Genomic DNA, 15,199 nt, shown 5'->3' with positions numbered 1-15,199 from the left:
CCATATTCTTGTGGATTCCACCACAGCTCCTATGGGTGCCTCCATATTCTTGTGGATTCCACCACAGCTCCTATGGATGCCTAGCGTAGAACTACTACCCCACGTACTCCCTCTAGACTCTATATGATCCCTTAACTCATACTTATCCTTAACATCATTCACTTATCATTCACATCACGTCTCAACATCTTATCATCACTTTCTTGACCACCCTAACATGCCTACGACTTCATCACTTCACACATACTATCATTTAAACAAGAAGGTCAATCACATATCACATCACACATACACACAAGTCCTAGATCTGATTAACAAAGGACTAAGTCCCATTGGTTACTCAACATGAGGCAAGTTCACAACCAAGTCCTCACCTTAGCTTTTTGCAGTAGTAGATCTGGATCTAAATTGGGGAATCAGTCACTTCTCGAGATCTGGTTTAAGAGTAGGATTCACACAAGAGAGAGATGGGTTTAGGATATGTCATTCCCAATGACTTATAGCTAGAGATCACAGTCTTACCTTATGGTTAAGATCTCAGTTGCTTGCACGAAACCGAATCAAGGAGGCGGCGGCTAAGGGCTCGGTTGCGGCGGCTAGGGCTTCGTGGGTGGCTGGCGGCTGGCTTCGTCGGAGGCGGAACGGCGGCGGCTAGAGGCGGCGGCGGGGTTCTGCTCGGGCAGGGCTTCGCTTGTTGTCTCTCTTGTGGCTAAACCCTAGGGGAACTTCTCCTTTTATAAGAAGTGGAAGGAGTTATGTCTAGGGTTTCTTCTTCTTGGGCCTCCAGCACTTGAGTCTCCTTTTGGGCCGGGCCCGGGATGTTCCAGTATTCCTCTCCCTCTGATATTACAAACTAAGTCCCACATTGGAGAATTAGACAAAGAGAGTCTAATATATAAAGAGCTGTCCAACTCTAATAGTACGAGGCCTTTTGGGAAGTAAACCAAAAGTAAAACCATGCGGGCTTGCCAATTAGGTCCAAAGTGGACAATATCGTACTAATAGGACAATATAGAGTTGGACACGGAGTTTCACAATCCCAACAATTGGTATCAGAGCGGTTGACGAGAAATCTGCAAGAAGACCAAAATACCCTTCGAGTAGGAACGAGACCCATCGAGTTAGGATTGGGAGGTGTGTGTAGCAGAGATCAAGTCATGGAAGTCAGTTGTGGGACACGAGAATGTGATCCTTAGTTTGAAGGGGAGAATGTGATATAACAAACTAAGTCCCACATTGGAGAATTAGACAAAGAGAGTATAATATATAAAGAGCTGTCCAACTCTAATAGTACGAGACCTTCTGGGAAGGAAACCTAAAGTAAAACCATGCGGGTTTGCCAATTAGGCCTAAAATGGACAATATCGTACTAATAGGACAATATAGAATTAGACACGGAGTTTCACAATCCCAACACTCCCACCATCTCCATATTCAAAGATTTTATCATTGATGTATTGTTCTAAAATTTTGTTTGCAAATTTAGTACATATCGTTGGAAGCTAGACATATAACAAGTTACTTTTAATGATATAAATAAAAGTAAAATGCGAAATATTGTAAACTTTTTTTTATAAACTGATTTATGAAACATGTTCATGCTTCTAAATAATGAATTCTTGTAAATAGTAAATTCATACAAAACATAATGTTGATTATTCTATTCTATAAAGTAGTATAATAATGAAACGAAGTGTTGAAAATAGTACAAAGAAAAACAGTAAACTTAGTCTATAGCTGATCTGTTCGGTAGAAACACTATTGTCTCATGTTCAGAATTGGATGATTTGTTATGATACATGTGTTTTCTAACATTAATAACACTATTGTCTCATATATTTTGTGACAAAAAAAAACATTAATAACACTATTTTATTTATTGGCGCCATAGAAATTCCTTTCGATCAAGAATGAATAGACTTAGGTGTATTATCAAAATCATTAACGTCGTCCATAAACCTTTTAAATAGAAATTTAATATGTTTACAAAAAGAAGAAGAATATCATATTGTACACTTCAACAAGTGTATGAAAAAAAAATCGAAATGAAGCCGAAGAAAAAGATTTTGTAATGAATTATATATCTGGCCGTGATTATAGATTTCTAGAATGGAGTAAATGAAGAAAGGCCCAATGTAAATATTATCTTTTTGTCAAAAGGCCCATACGAACGCTTTTCATGGATTATGATCTTCTTCGTCCTGTAAACGCCACCGTTTCATCTCGCAGATTAAATTTCTAACGAGAGTCATGTCTCCGTCAACGGCGGCGAATTTCGTCGGCTCCATCTTAGCGGTTGACGCCGCCGTCTCTAGCGCGATTCACACGGCGGCGAAGCCATTTCTCCCGCCGTTCATCCTCCTTCTCCTGGAAATCTCCGCCGATTTCCGATTCTCCTTCCCGGTCTCCCTGTCCCTCCTCCTCTCCCCTCCATTGCGCCCTTTCCTCATCCCCTTCCTCCTCGGCCTCCTCCTCGATCTAATCTTCGTCGGAATCGTCAAGATGATCTTCCGCCGCGCTCGTCCCGCTTACAATCACCCCTCGATGTCAGCAGCGGTATCAGCCGATCACTACTCGTTTCCCTCGGGGCACGCGTCTCGCGTCTTCTTCGTCGCCGCGTCGGTTCACTTCTTCACTTATTCGTCTCCCATGGTTTCTCCGAGCTACTCTTTCTTAGACGGATGGGTGAGGGATCGTGGAGACGGAGCTGTGAAAGGAGAGGTTGTGGTGGGTGTGTGGATCTGGGCTACGGTGACCGCTGTGTCGAGGATTCTGTTAGGGAGACATTACGTGCTCGACGTAGCTGCTGGTGCTTGCTTGGGTGTTCTTGAAGCTCTCTTCGCTCTTCGGTTTCTGAGATTCGATCAGATCTTTGGGTGGTGGTAAGAACTATGTTATTGTTATTGATGTAATGTTTGTGACATCAAATTTAGTATTTTTCGATTACATTGATAAAACAATGGTTAATTTTTATGTTTCTTGAATTCAAAGTTTGTGTCTTTTGATCTGTTACCTCATGAAAAATGCTTGTTCATTGTGTTACGTTGAATCGAAAGGCTAAACCTTTCACATTGATGCTACTATTACTTCAATATGGACCTGAGATTATATGTGAGTCAGTGAACTAGCGGATGAGTATAATCTCCTTAGTTTACTTGTTACAGCGTTTACCATGTTATTTTCTATCTATGTAGATTCTAATGATAAATCGAGGGAGAAAAAGCAGTGGGCATGTGGAATGTTGGGAATGAGACCGTGACTGATTGATTAGATGTTTTTTGCGTTTGCTGTGAACGTGTTATGCTTGCTAATAGACCATAGGCTATGAGTAGGTTTCTTTTTTTCTGTGCTCTCTTTCTTAGTGTAGTAGCCAACATGGTTTTGTTTATTGGCTTGATCTCGATGGCTTCTAGAGTCTCAATAACTCCCCGTTGTTGGATATACTATTGCAAGTTAGGTTGCAAGTTTTCACCCGAATCAATCTCTCGCCTCTTAGAGCGCCTTTAGTTTGTTCTGATAGTACATCAAAGGTTCAGTAGTCAGTTAGAATGTTTAAGGTTGCAGGAGATGCGTGTCAACTTACACGTTTCTGCAATATGTAAGAGATTGTCTTCTACACTCGTGGAGCAAACTGTGAGACATATAAATTGTTTGGAACAGTGAACTTGCGGATGAGTACAACCTCCTTACTTTACTTGTACACCTTTTACCATCTCCTTTCTATCTATGTAACTTCAGAAGATAAATCGAGAAAAAAAAAAAAAAGAAAAGCAGTGGCATGTGGTATATTGGGAGTGAGACCATGGCTGATTGATTTGATGTTTTATCTGTGGTTTATTCCTCTGCGTTTTGGAATATTTCATACCTATGAGTAGGTTTCTATTTTTCTTTGCTCTCTTTCTTATTGTAGCCAGCCAATATGTTCTTGTACCATGTGACAGAGTCTTTTCTTTATCGTCAGAAAAATAATACCGTTGCTAAACTTCATTTTGGCTCGATCTTGATGGCCTTCTACATTCGCAATAGCTTCCCGTTGTTGGATATACTTTTGCAAGTTCGGCTACAGGTTTTCACTCGAATCTCTGCCTCTTTTGACCGTCTTTGGTTTGAAAATCTCATCTTTTGTTTAAGGTTGGTTAAAGGTGCGGTTCTGACAGGCGTATAGGCTTATAGGTACCAGTTTCAACAGGTAATAATAGTAAGTTTACTTAAGACTGTTTAAGGTTGCAGGAGATGCGTGTGAACTTGGACCCACTTCTGCAATATGTAAGAGACTGTCTTCTACACTATTTTTTTTTTTTAAAATCCGCATAATTGAAGCTTGAATGAAAGGTGGTGCATGATTAGTAACTCCAAGACTGTCTTCTCAATATTCTTCGTCGACATTTTCTTAAAGAAATTTAGATCAGTATTATTTTTAATGTGATTGATTGATTTCGCATTATAAACTTGCTAAATCATCGCTGACAGAATTTGTTAGGTGTCAGCTTTTACTACAGCAATTCCTGCAGGAAACTCAGTTGGATTAGACTGAGAAAACAGGGTCAAGCTTAGATGGCCAAGGAGGTGTTATAGTTCCTAAATCTAAAAGTTCAATTATTATAACTTTCTGGCGGTAACAACAATCTCTCGTTTATATCTTTTGTATCCACCATATTGCTTCTTCGATTGGTTCTCGTTGTTAACCTGATAAACCAAAATACAAAAACCGATCGGTTATGAGTTTTGGGTAAGAGTAGATCATTTATGAGAGTGTAGTCAATTGAGGGATTGGTATGTGTTGTTTTCTTTAGTTTTATGTATGCTGCAAAAGTAGAGGCACACAAAGTAAGATGGTACATCAAGAACAATGCCCACCAGTGGGAAACTTTTTATTATGAGTTCACATGGTTCTTTCCTGTAGATGAAACAAGGACATACCTTGTTTCAACCTTAATGATCTCTTTTAGATTAGCTTCTTACATTTCTGTGGCTATAAAACAAACCCTCTTTTAATAGTTTAGTGACCCTACCCACCATTGTGAGCACTCGTCGTAGTTTTTTGACCCAAAAAATAGAACAAATTCCAGTTTAATGATTAGCAAAAGGGAGAGTGATTAGGGAACAGTTAAATCACACATAGAAAGTTCAAACAAAAAAAAAAAGAAAAAAAAAGAAAAAGGAGTGATCATTTGAGTTGAGAGGTGATGATGGAACATTGTTGCAGTGAAATCTTCTTTTACATCTGAGTGGCAGAGAGTTGAATGGGTATGGTCATCTCTTTGTTACCATTTTTGTGGTGAATTATTGTTGTACTAGAGTTTCTTATTTTTGCCCTCAATTTTGCAAGTCAAGCACTCCTGTGACTGTGACCTAACTCAGGTAAAAAGAGGATCTCATGCTGTTCTGAGTTCATCATTGCATGTCCTGCACTAACATCCCCAAAAATGAGAAAAGAAAACTGAAAAGAAAATTTTGGTTTTTAGACATGTGAGTAACTCTCTTTGCGATATAAAATCTGAAAGAGAAGAGGATAGTACCAAACAACACACCCGTAACGGAATTCACTTTCTTCAGGTTCTGGTGTTTTCTTTTGGGGTTTTGTCTGATATTGTTTGAGTGAAAGTTGATTATTCTTGAACTGATTTTATAAAGTTCTTAAGAAGTATTTGACGTATTAAATTAAATCTAATTTTGTAGCTTTGATGAAAATATTTTACATGATAAATGCAGATCAGGAGGATTCAAAACAGGAGGAATTGGGTTAAAATATTGTTTTTATTACTTTGTTTTAGGTAAACTAGGTGTCGTGAAAAATTTTAAAATATTTTTTAACAGGTAAATATAAATTATATTTTAAAATAAAATTTTATTAATATTGTAAATTTTCTTTTTCGTATCAATATTTTAATATAATCTGCTTTAATTAAACATAAAAATTATATTTAAGAATATGCATGTATATATTTGAAATTATAATCTTAGATAGATTTTCTATCTATTTATTTTAATTAAATATATAAAATAAATTTGTAAAAGTTGCATAATTACCAAAAATTAAAATTAAACAATATTTATAAAATTTGTAGATATATAAGAAAATAATAATTTTACGATTAATTTTTTATAATTTTCTAAAAAAATTGTATACATTTTTGAAAATTTTAGTAATAAAATTGTATAATTTAAAAATATATAATTAAAGTATATTTCGAAATTTATAAGGTCATATTTGAATATATTTATTTAATGATGATTTATGAGTTATTCTCATATTCTAAAAAAAATTCCAAAAATATAAATTGACATTAAATGTAATATATGAGTTATTACCATATTTTAAAAAGTTTACCAAAAATATAAATTAACATTAAATGCAATTGTTCATGTCATATTAAGTTATAAGACATGTCATCAATTTCAGTAGTCTTGTCATATTTGTTTTGTGAATTGATTGTAGAAAAAACATGTGGCAAAATCACTTCGCAAATATAGTCTAGGGGACGGGGATTGTTCTCCATTTTCTAGTTTCTATAGCCCTCGTTTTTACATAAATTGTGTACTAATAATATAGCATGCTGATTAATCTTTTGGTCACCCTTTTTCCAAAGCAAGTCGCTTTTGTTAAGAAAATATTCATCGACCAACGTTTCGGCCTATTTTCTTATAAATATTACGTGTGTACAACCAAATCATTCGTTCCTAGTAACGCATATTATTAAGTTTCATTAGCACCAGAGATACTTTGTGAATGAATCAGAGGTGTGGTGGTTGTTTATTGTAGTATAAGGAAGTTAATTATTTTGTATACAGTTTAGCTCTGTTTAGTGTTAATTTAGTCAAAATTTTGAAAGGTAGATTTCAATTATTGGAGGAAATTACGAACCGAGAAAATGCAGGCATTAAATTTAGGACCGAAAAGCTTATTCTTTAATTTGAGTCAAGTACATCCCCTGTATATTAATCCTGGAATATTACAACATGTGTTTCATAACCACGTGTCATCACGAAGATGATTCTTAGAATTCTTAGAAAAATAAGTTGGTCCATATAAACATATACTATGATTTTTATTAAACTAACTATTAAATTAATTAATAGTGTACAAAAAAATATTTTTTCTTTCCTTAAATAAAAACTACGGAATTACCTAATATGATTAACATATATATGACAATTAATGATTATGAGTAATACATATTTGATAACAATTTTTGCATCTTCTCTTTTTTTTTTAATTTTATATTGTTAAAAGAAATTAAACAATCACATTAAACATATAATAAAAAATTTAGATTTTTTCTAATATGTAATATTTTGAATTTTTAAAAACGACTATTAATTACTAAAAATGGTAAAACTCCCACATTGAAGTTTTTGTGATCAGTGGTTTGACTTTTTTTTTTTTGTTCAATCAAGATATAAATGATCATATATCGTAGGGGTGGGCGTTTGAATACCTGTTCGGATTCGTATTGGGTATTTCAGTATAAACGTATAGAACCCGTTCGGGTATTTCTACACTTCAGGTCGAGTTCGGGTATTTTATGTTCGGGTTCAAATTTTTTGGGTCAGATTCGGATATTTAAATTTTGAATAAAAAATAAATTAATTATTCATTGTTTAAGTTTTTTTTGTATTTAAAATATACTTTTAACTTAAATGATTTTCAAAAATTTTAAAAGATTAAACTATTAATAGGTTTGAAGATAAAACTTTAAAAATAGAATACACTAATTTAGTTGTTGTTTTGAAATTTTAGATGAACTTTTGTTAATTCAAGAAACAAGAGCTTGATATATATTTTAAGTGAGTAACAAATGATTTTGTCCATATACGTATATTATCTAATTTTGAGAAATGTGCATCATTAATATAATTATTTTGAATAAAATGAGAGAAGTAAACTACAAATATAAGGTTAAATATATTTATGTTTGGTTATCTTCAGATATCCGTTCGGGTTCAGATATTATCCTTTTAGGTTCGGATATTTTTCTACTTCGGTTCAGATTTTTGGATCGAATTTAGATACGGGTTCGGGTATCGGATAAAAGGCCAGCCCTAATAAATTGTATGAATATGAAGTATCATTAATAGATTTTCATATATATATATACATATATATTAATATCATTTGAAATAAATTATATACTATACAAAAGTATATAAATATTTTAATTTCAAATTTTACAGTAAAAAAGTTATTGAGATTTTTATATGTTAATCTTGAAATTTGTATTGAAAAATCTCACATTAAAAGTTTTGTAATTAACGTTTTAAATTTTTGTTACAGTAAATATACTAATGTTAAAAAATCATATGAGTTGGAAGTATCAATAATAAATTTTTATATTAAAATATACTATATATCTATGTCAATATCACTAAAGTCTAATTTATACCATATAAAGTATATAAAATTATTGGTTCGATTTATTTATCAAAAACGTGATTGTAAATTAACAAAAGATATTGGTTTTGATTTATGTGTTTACTCTTATGTATTATAATTTTATGTATATAAATTATTTTTTAATAGGTATTTTCTAATACCTTATTTGATTCTGACAATCCCAGAAACACACTTCTTCAAATCGAAGTAGTTTTTAATATTGGAAGCACTATATATATTAATTCATTCAGATTAAATAATTTAGTCTTGATTTTTATTCCTAAAAAACTTTTAATGAAATATGACAAAATTCTAATCACCTCCTTTTGAGTTTGTTCGAAAAATGAGAGATTTGATCATTCGTCTAATATTTGTTTCTCTCTGATACCATATCTAGTTATTATAATTGTAAAAATGAGAGATTTGTACTATTTATTATAAGTTTTCTGGTTTTTCATTTAATAAATCAAACGGTTATTATTTATACATAGTTTACATATACTAGAATTGTAAAGTATTTTTTATATTATTATATGTATACTCTTAACTAACTAAACTTCAAAAGCCTACGCTAATAAAATAAGTAATTTATTTTGTTGTTCTAGAATTAGATGATTTTATGACCGAACTGGTGAATATATAATAGACACACATTTATATTTCGAGTTTGCACTTATATTTTATAACAACTTGATATATTAGATTTGGACACTAACCTGTTAAAAGAGTTTGTCAATGATTTTCTACAAAATTTTGATTCGTAGATATGTATCTAGAGTGGAACTAATTTTTACAGATGTCCATCTTTCTATATTGACACTTATGTAATTCACCGAATCCATATAATAAGTTAATAAACTAAACTCATATCAGTGAAACAATGGCGAAAACGAAAACACAATTTTATATAGGTAGAAAATTCACTTATGTAAATTCAATAGTAAACAAATCGAGAGCATACAACCTAACCCATTTCGTTGTTATACAATCGATGTTGTCTATTTAGTTTTGGTGATTTGTTTTAGCCGAAAAACTTAATTTTTTCTTGCACGTATGAAGTATTAAAAATAATTAAAATGAGTTGTAATACATTAAATCTTCAACAATGATGATAAATTTAAGAGATCCACATTTGTATTCGCATTTTACAATCGATAATGACCGTAGTGTTGCAAAATGTTAAAACTATTTAATTAACAAACATTATTATATGAACTGATCAGCAGATTATCATTAGTACTATAATATACTATTTTCATAATCTGAACTTTGGAAATGTACTGTCTTTTTCAATTCAAAAAAAAAATGTAACGTCTTTTGTAAGAAAAGTTCCCTGGAGAACTTTAAAGGTTATCGTTTTTATAAAGGTTAATCCATAGTTTTAAGAGAAAGGGGAACTACAAAACAGTGTTATTTACTTCTTCAAAGCCACGCAAGTGGCAATCCGTACATAAACAATAAATATGAAAATCAATTTTCTCCTACCATATGATATTTCAACTAGAATTAATAACCTGAAATCAATTCAAATTTGGATTAGTGCTATAAAGAGATCAAGAGAAGTTACTAGGACGTCAGCTAGCTATGGCAGAAAATTTTCTTGATAACTCGCAGGTAGACAGTGTGATATCTTTTCTTTCTACTACTAAAGTACTAAGCTTCTAGTTCATTCCGTATTGAAGATCACGATTACATTATTGGAAACGATAGCATAAACTTAGGATTCTAAACAAAAGATATAATATCCAATGCTATTTTCTAGTTTTGAACAATTAAAATCTAAAATTTCAGTTCTATTTTAAGAGATTAAACTGTAAAACAATACATGAACCATGCGTAGCAGTGGCGGATGCATGAAATAATTTTGTTGGGGGTATGAATACTAACCTACAATATTTAAAATGGGTGCATATAGCTTAGGTTTTAACAAATTACACTAAATTTTCAAATGTTGTTGGGTTCAGTGGCCCCCGTCTCGTTACATGTGGCTCCGCCACTGATGCGTAGTAACACGTGGACATCAAAATCAATATTTATCCCAAACAATGTCTATTACTAGGTTCAGTCCGTCTAGATAAGCAAATTATCAAAACAATATAAATACATTTTAAATATCTTTTTGTCAACTAAAAAATAATATTAATTTTCATCATTTACAACTATTGTTTACTGCTTATTTTATTATTTGTAGAGATCATACACTAAAATGCATTAAAATGTAATTGCTTCACTTTGTTGTTAATATTTGTTCTACTTTCAATTTTATAATAAGTAGAAATGATTTTTAAATTTATAGTCATCAACACGAAAAACGTAGATCATTCTCTCTTTTATATGTTCGCTTCTTCAATTCAATAGCATATTTTTAATAAATATTTTAAAATTTATTAGTTTAAAGCCATTTTCTCAAAAAATTACTAATTTAAATGATACAGAATGATACAAAAAGAATGGTTGATTCATTATTAAAAATAACTTAAATTATGTATGAATCATGAAAACCTAATACTTATAATTTTTTTTTTGTAAACTAACCAAATACTAATTATTATTTTATAAATATATTTGTTTGTTTGAATCTTGTATATGTTATTATATTTGAAAAGAAAAATAAAGTTCTTAAAATAACCTAAGTTGATTATCACTTTTCAAAAATACATTCAATCAAAAGTTTTTCGTCTATATTTTATAAACTTCTATAAATATTTTATACATTATTTTTAAAATTTTATAAATGATTTTGGAAGTTAATTTAATCATTTTATCATAAATTTAAGGTATTTATGAAAATTGTTATCATTTAAAGTTAAGTTTGAAAAGTGGTATCAATTTGGAAAATTTTCACTTCTGGTCTTACAATTCATGTTTATTTCATTAAAAGAACATTTTAACAAATAATAGATATATATATAAATATAAATAAATATTTAAATAATAATAAAATTAAAAAAATTTCTTATAGTTCTCGAACTATAAGTTTTTAAATTATAAATTTCCAGATTATATTTTTTCAAATTTGAATTTTTTAAAAAAACAATTTTTATTTTAATTTAAGAATTTTTGTCAAATTTTCTTTTTGAAATTCAAAAATTCTTTTAGAAACTATTTTTAATTTTTAAAATTAAGTATTTATTTATATATTTATTAAAATTTTACACTTCATTTTCCAAAACTCTACCCCTCAGATATAAAGTATAAGTCTAGATTAGTTAACTCTAATATTATAAATTTATATCTATCTCTTTAAAATTAAAGGTAAATATGGTTAACGTAAACATAAAAATTTTCATATTAGAAATGTGATAATTTAGAAAAAATTCCATCAAAAAATTTAAATGTATATATTTAGAAACTAAGAGCATGAGCAATGAGAGTACTTCACATGATCTTTCAACATAAAAATAATAAAAAGAAATAGAAAACGAAGAGAGGGACAGAGAAAATAGGAGAGACATTCCTCAAGAGGAGAGTCTCTTAATAATTCATGACATTTGTCATCTTTTGAATGGTTACACTTTTTGTGTGTTTAAATTTCAGTTATATTATTTAGTGATATTAATAAAATAAGCTGAGGTACTTTTGTTAGAGAATGTTTCTCTTGCGGATGTTCTAAGTAAACCATGTTATCTAAATAAATAGTTAGAGTTTTAAAATAAACTAGAGCTTGACCTATGCACCCGTGCGGGTTTGGTTTTTACTTTTTTTTTTATAAATTGTTTAGTGACATTTTTAGACATATAAGCTATTTAGATATTTTTACGTTCCTAAAAATTTACTCGGAACCGGAAGAATCCAACTTGAACCATGTCCAAAAATTTATAATACACGAACATAGTTTAATTTTAAAGTTCAAAAACTTGATATCCATAAAAACTAATATGTATCCGAATGTATATCTGAATGTTCATATCTAACTGATTATGTAAACAGATAAAAACTATGTTGTTAACCATTTTGAATTCTTGTCACCAATTGAGTAATTTCATTTAAACACATGAAATTATTATGGTTAATACATTAAATAAATGACTTCGAATTATTATGACAAATACAATTAATAAAGTAAAAAGAAAAAAAAAATATGTTGGAACCCACTTAAAAATATGCAAGTAGATTTTGTACTTTAGTTTTAATAGAATAGATAATAATAGATAATAATGATTGACTTCAAAATATGATATTTATATTGAATATGTTATATATATATATATATAACTGATTTATTTTATATAAAAACTATCTAAATATTATAATTAAATATATTTATTTATATTAAATTTATTAGATATTCTATATTCTATTTAAAATTGATACCTTCATATATAAAAATGTTAAAAATATTATTATACTACATTTGGATTAGATAATATTTAGTCATTAAAATCATCTCTTTAAAAAAAATATGTATATATTTATTAGATTTATTATAAATATATTGATTATAAGAAATGTATAATTAAATATATTTGACATAAATACTAAATACTAAATACTAAAAAATAAAAAATAAATGTGAAAGATTTTATTCAAATTTAAAACTTTCATTAACATGTTCGATTTGTTTTCTAGCTTGCCGTTGTGACATTAATTGAGTAATCAAAAAAACTCATTGTGATTTTTTTGTTTCTTTTTGAATGATGCAAAATATTGCAAAACCAAGCTGTTCACAACTTGGAAATTTCTTGAACTTTTAATTGGATAATTGAGTGGGGGTGGATGAGTGTGTAATGTTGAGTACTTATGAAACATGGATTTGATATGCAAGCTTTTTGTGTTGTTCATCTTCTCTTGACCCACGTTTTTGCTTATTATTTATCTCAACAATGTCTTCCTCCCATTGTAACATTCTTGTGATTTAGTCAAAAAAAAATCTTGTGATTTTTCATATTTTTATTGATAATTTCATCCCATTGGATTCCTTTATCTTTGTCATATTTAAAATTCCAAATCAGTGTCGTGTATTGGACTTCATTTACATCATACGCCATATTAGTTCATACAGTTATTATACAACTAGTTCTTATAAAAGGATCATATTAACATTTTGTTTGCTCAAACTGTTTCCACGAATTCTCATACCAAATGAGTAACCAAGTACAAAAAAACGGATTTGAACCTTTTTCCCTCCAACTGATATTTATATAAATAATGTGGAATACATTGGTGAAATGATAAAATCGACAGACTTCAGAAATGTCTCCAAAAACCATGCCGGTGAAAAATAAAAGTTTTCCTGGACAACACGAACCTTAGCAAATGAAACTAACCAGCAACAATTTAAGACGACTAAAATCAGAAAAGAGTGAGACGACCGAACACCAAAAATAACCAAATTCCAAGAAAACCTTTGATTGAGAGTTAACAATGACGATGTGATAACTGAATCCTTCTAGGTACAAGAACATAATTCACATTGTCTATGATATCAAATTATCGATATGTACCACAAAATATTGACTTTTTAGTTATCCAATTTTGTATTAAAAAACTTAAATACATAATTCACTATCATAAAATCAGTAAAAACAAGATTTTTTTGTCTTTGCAAAGCTTAAACAAAAAAGGTATATGTAAAAAATGTATATGTACACATGTTCACATTAAGTTTTATACATATATATTCGAGCCCTGTCAAATTTCTTCATATTTTATTTATAACCGGAAATTTATCAAAACAATATATCTTTACAAAAATTATTAATTGTGTTAGATTATTAATTTCTTTCGTGTGTTGGATTAGTATTTAGTAGCAACATTTAGGTAATCGATTTGCCTTCAGTTTCTTTTATCTGAAATATATAAATTTAAGGTGATGATTTGTACATTTTATTTTTATTTAAGTCATATATATGGGTCCTAATTCTTATAGGTGACAAGCTTTTTCTTATGTAAGGCTAGATTTTCCAACATTGTTTGGCAATTAAGTGTAAGTTTGGTTGGACATTTAGTCAAAGACCTTTATGGATACAATTATTGTTAACAATCAATAATATCTCTCTACTTGAAATTTTTTCTTCTAAATTTCTAATGTAAAGTTGGATAGTACGTAATTAAAAAATATCTTAACTTTCACATCCAAAAGAAGAGGATAGAAAAATTTCATGTTTTTTTTCGTTTTGGTAGCTTTGCTCAAAAGAGTAATAATTTTGCTAAGTATAACAAGAAAACATAAGCTTAACGAGGGCGGTTTTCCTCGTGAGTTCGTCGTAAAAGAGGATTTACGACGAATTAGCGAGGAAACACGTTTGCTCGTTACTCATCCGTCGTAACACATATTTTCTCGCCAATTCGTCGTAACTTAGCGAGAAAAATATTTCGTCGTAAAGAAGAAGTACATCATTTCGTCGTAAAGACCACATAAATATTCCACGTAAGGAGGTCGCTATATTTCCTCGTAAATTCCTCGAAACGAGTTCCTCGTAAACTACACGTAAATATCTTGAAAGTGTTTCCTCGCAAAATATACGTAATTACCACGGAAGTATTTCCTCGTAAAATACTCGTTAATCTTTCCTCGTCATTTCCTCGTAAATGTTTTCTCGTAAAATACTCGTTTATTATTTCTCGTCATTTCCTCGTAAGGTTTTCACGTAAATATATCGTACATTAGCTACAAATTTACTTCGTTTTTATTATTTTACAGAATTTAAAAATATAATTAAAAAATAATTAAAATTATTTAATTTATTAATAAAATTATAATTTAAAATAAAAATAAATCAATACGAAAATATTTTATATTTAAATAAGTTTTGAATTTATAATACAACAACCGGAAAAAAAAAGAACTAAGGGTCGTTCATCGCCTGGTAGAATTCATCACTC

General features: G+C 29.9%; 1 protein-coding gene across 1 annotated transcript; it reads left to right on the top strand.

Moving 5' to 3' along the window:
• Nucleotides 1-2,013: 2,013 nt before the first annotated feature.
• Nucleotides 2,014-3,034, top strand: LOC106324657 (probable lipid phosphate phosphatase beta). The gene is made up of 2 exons (XM_013762615.1): nt 2,014-2,146; nt 2,202-3,034. The coding sequence occupies exon 2, from the start codon at nt 2,251-2,253 to the stop codon at nt 2,884-2,886; it is 636 nt and encodes a 211-aa protein (XP_013618069.1). The 5' UTR covers nt 2,014-2,146; nt 2,202-2,250; the 3' UTR covers nt 2,887-3,034.
• The last annotated feature ends 12,165 nt before the right edge of the window (nt 3,035-15,199 follow it).

This window comes from Brassica oleracea, chromosome C1, assembly GCF_000695525.1.
Source record: "Brassica oleracea var. oleracea cultivar TO1000 chromosome C1, BOL, whole genome shotgun sequence".
Classification (NCBI taxonomy): Eukaryota; Viridiplantae; Streptophyta; class Magnoliopsida; order Brassicales; family Brassicaceae; genus Brassica; species Brassica oleracea.
The sequence above is the reverse complement of the archived record's forward strand: the minus strand, read 5'-3'. Positions and strand labels throughout refer to the sequence as shown.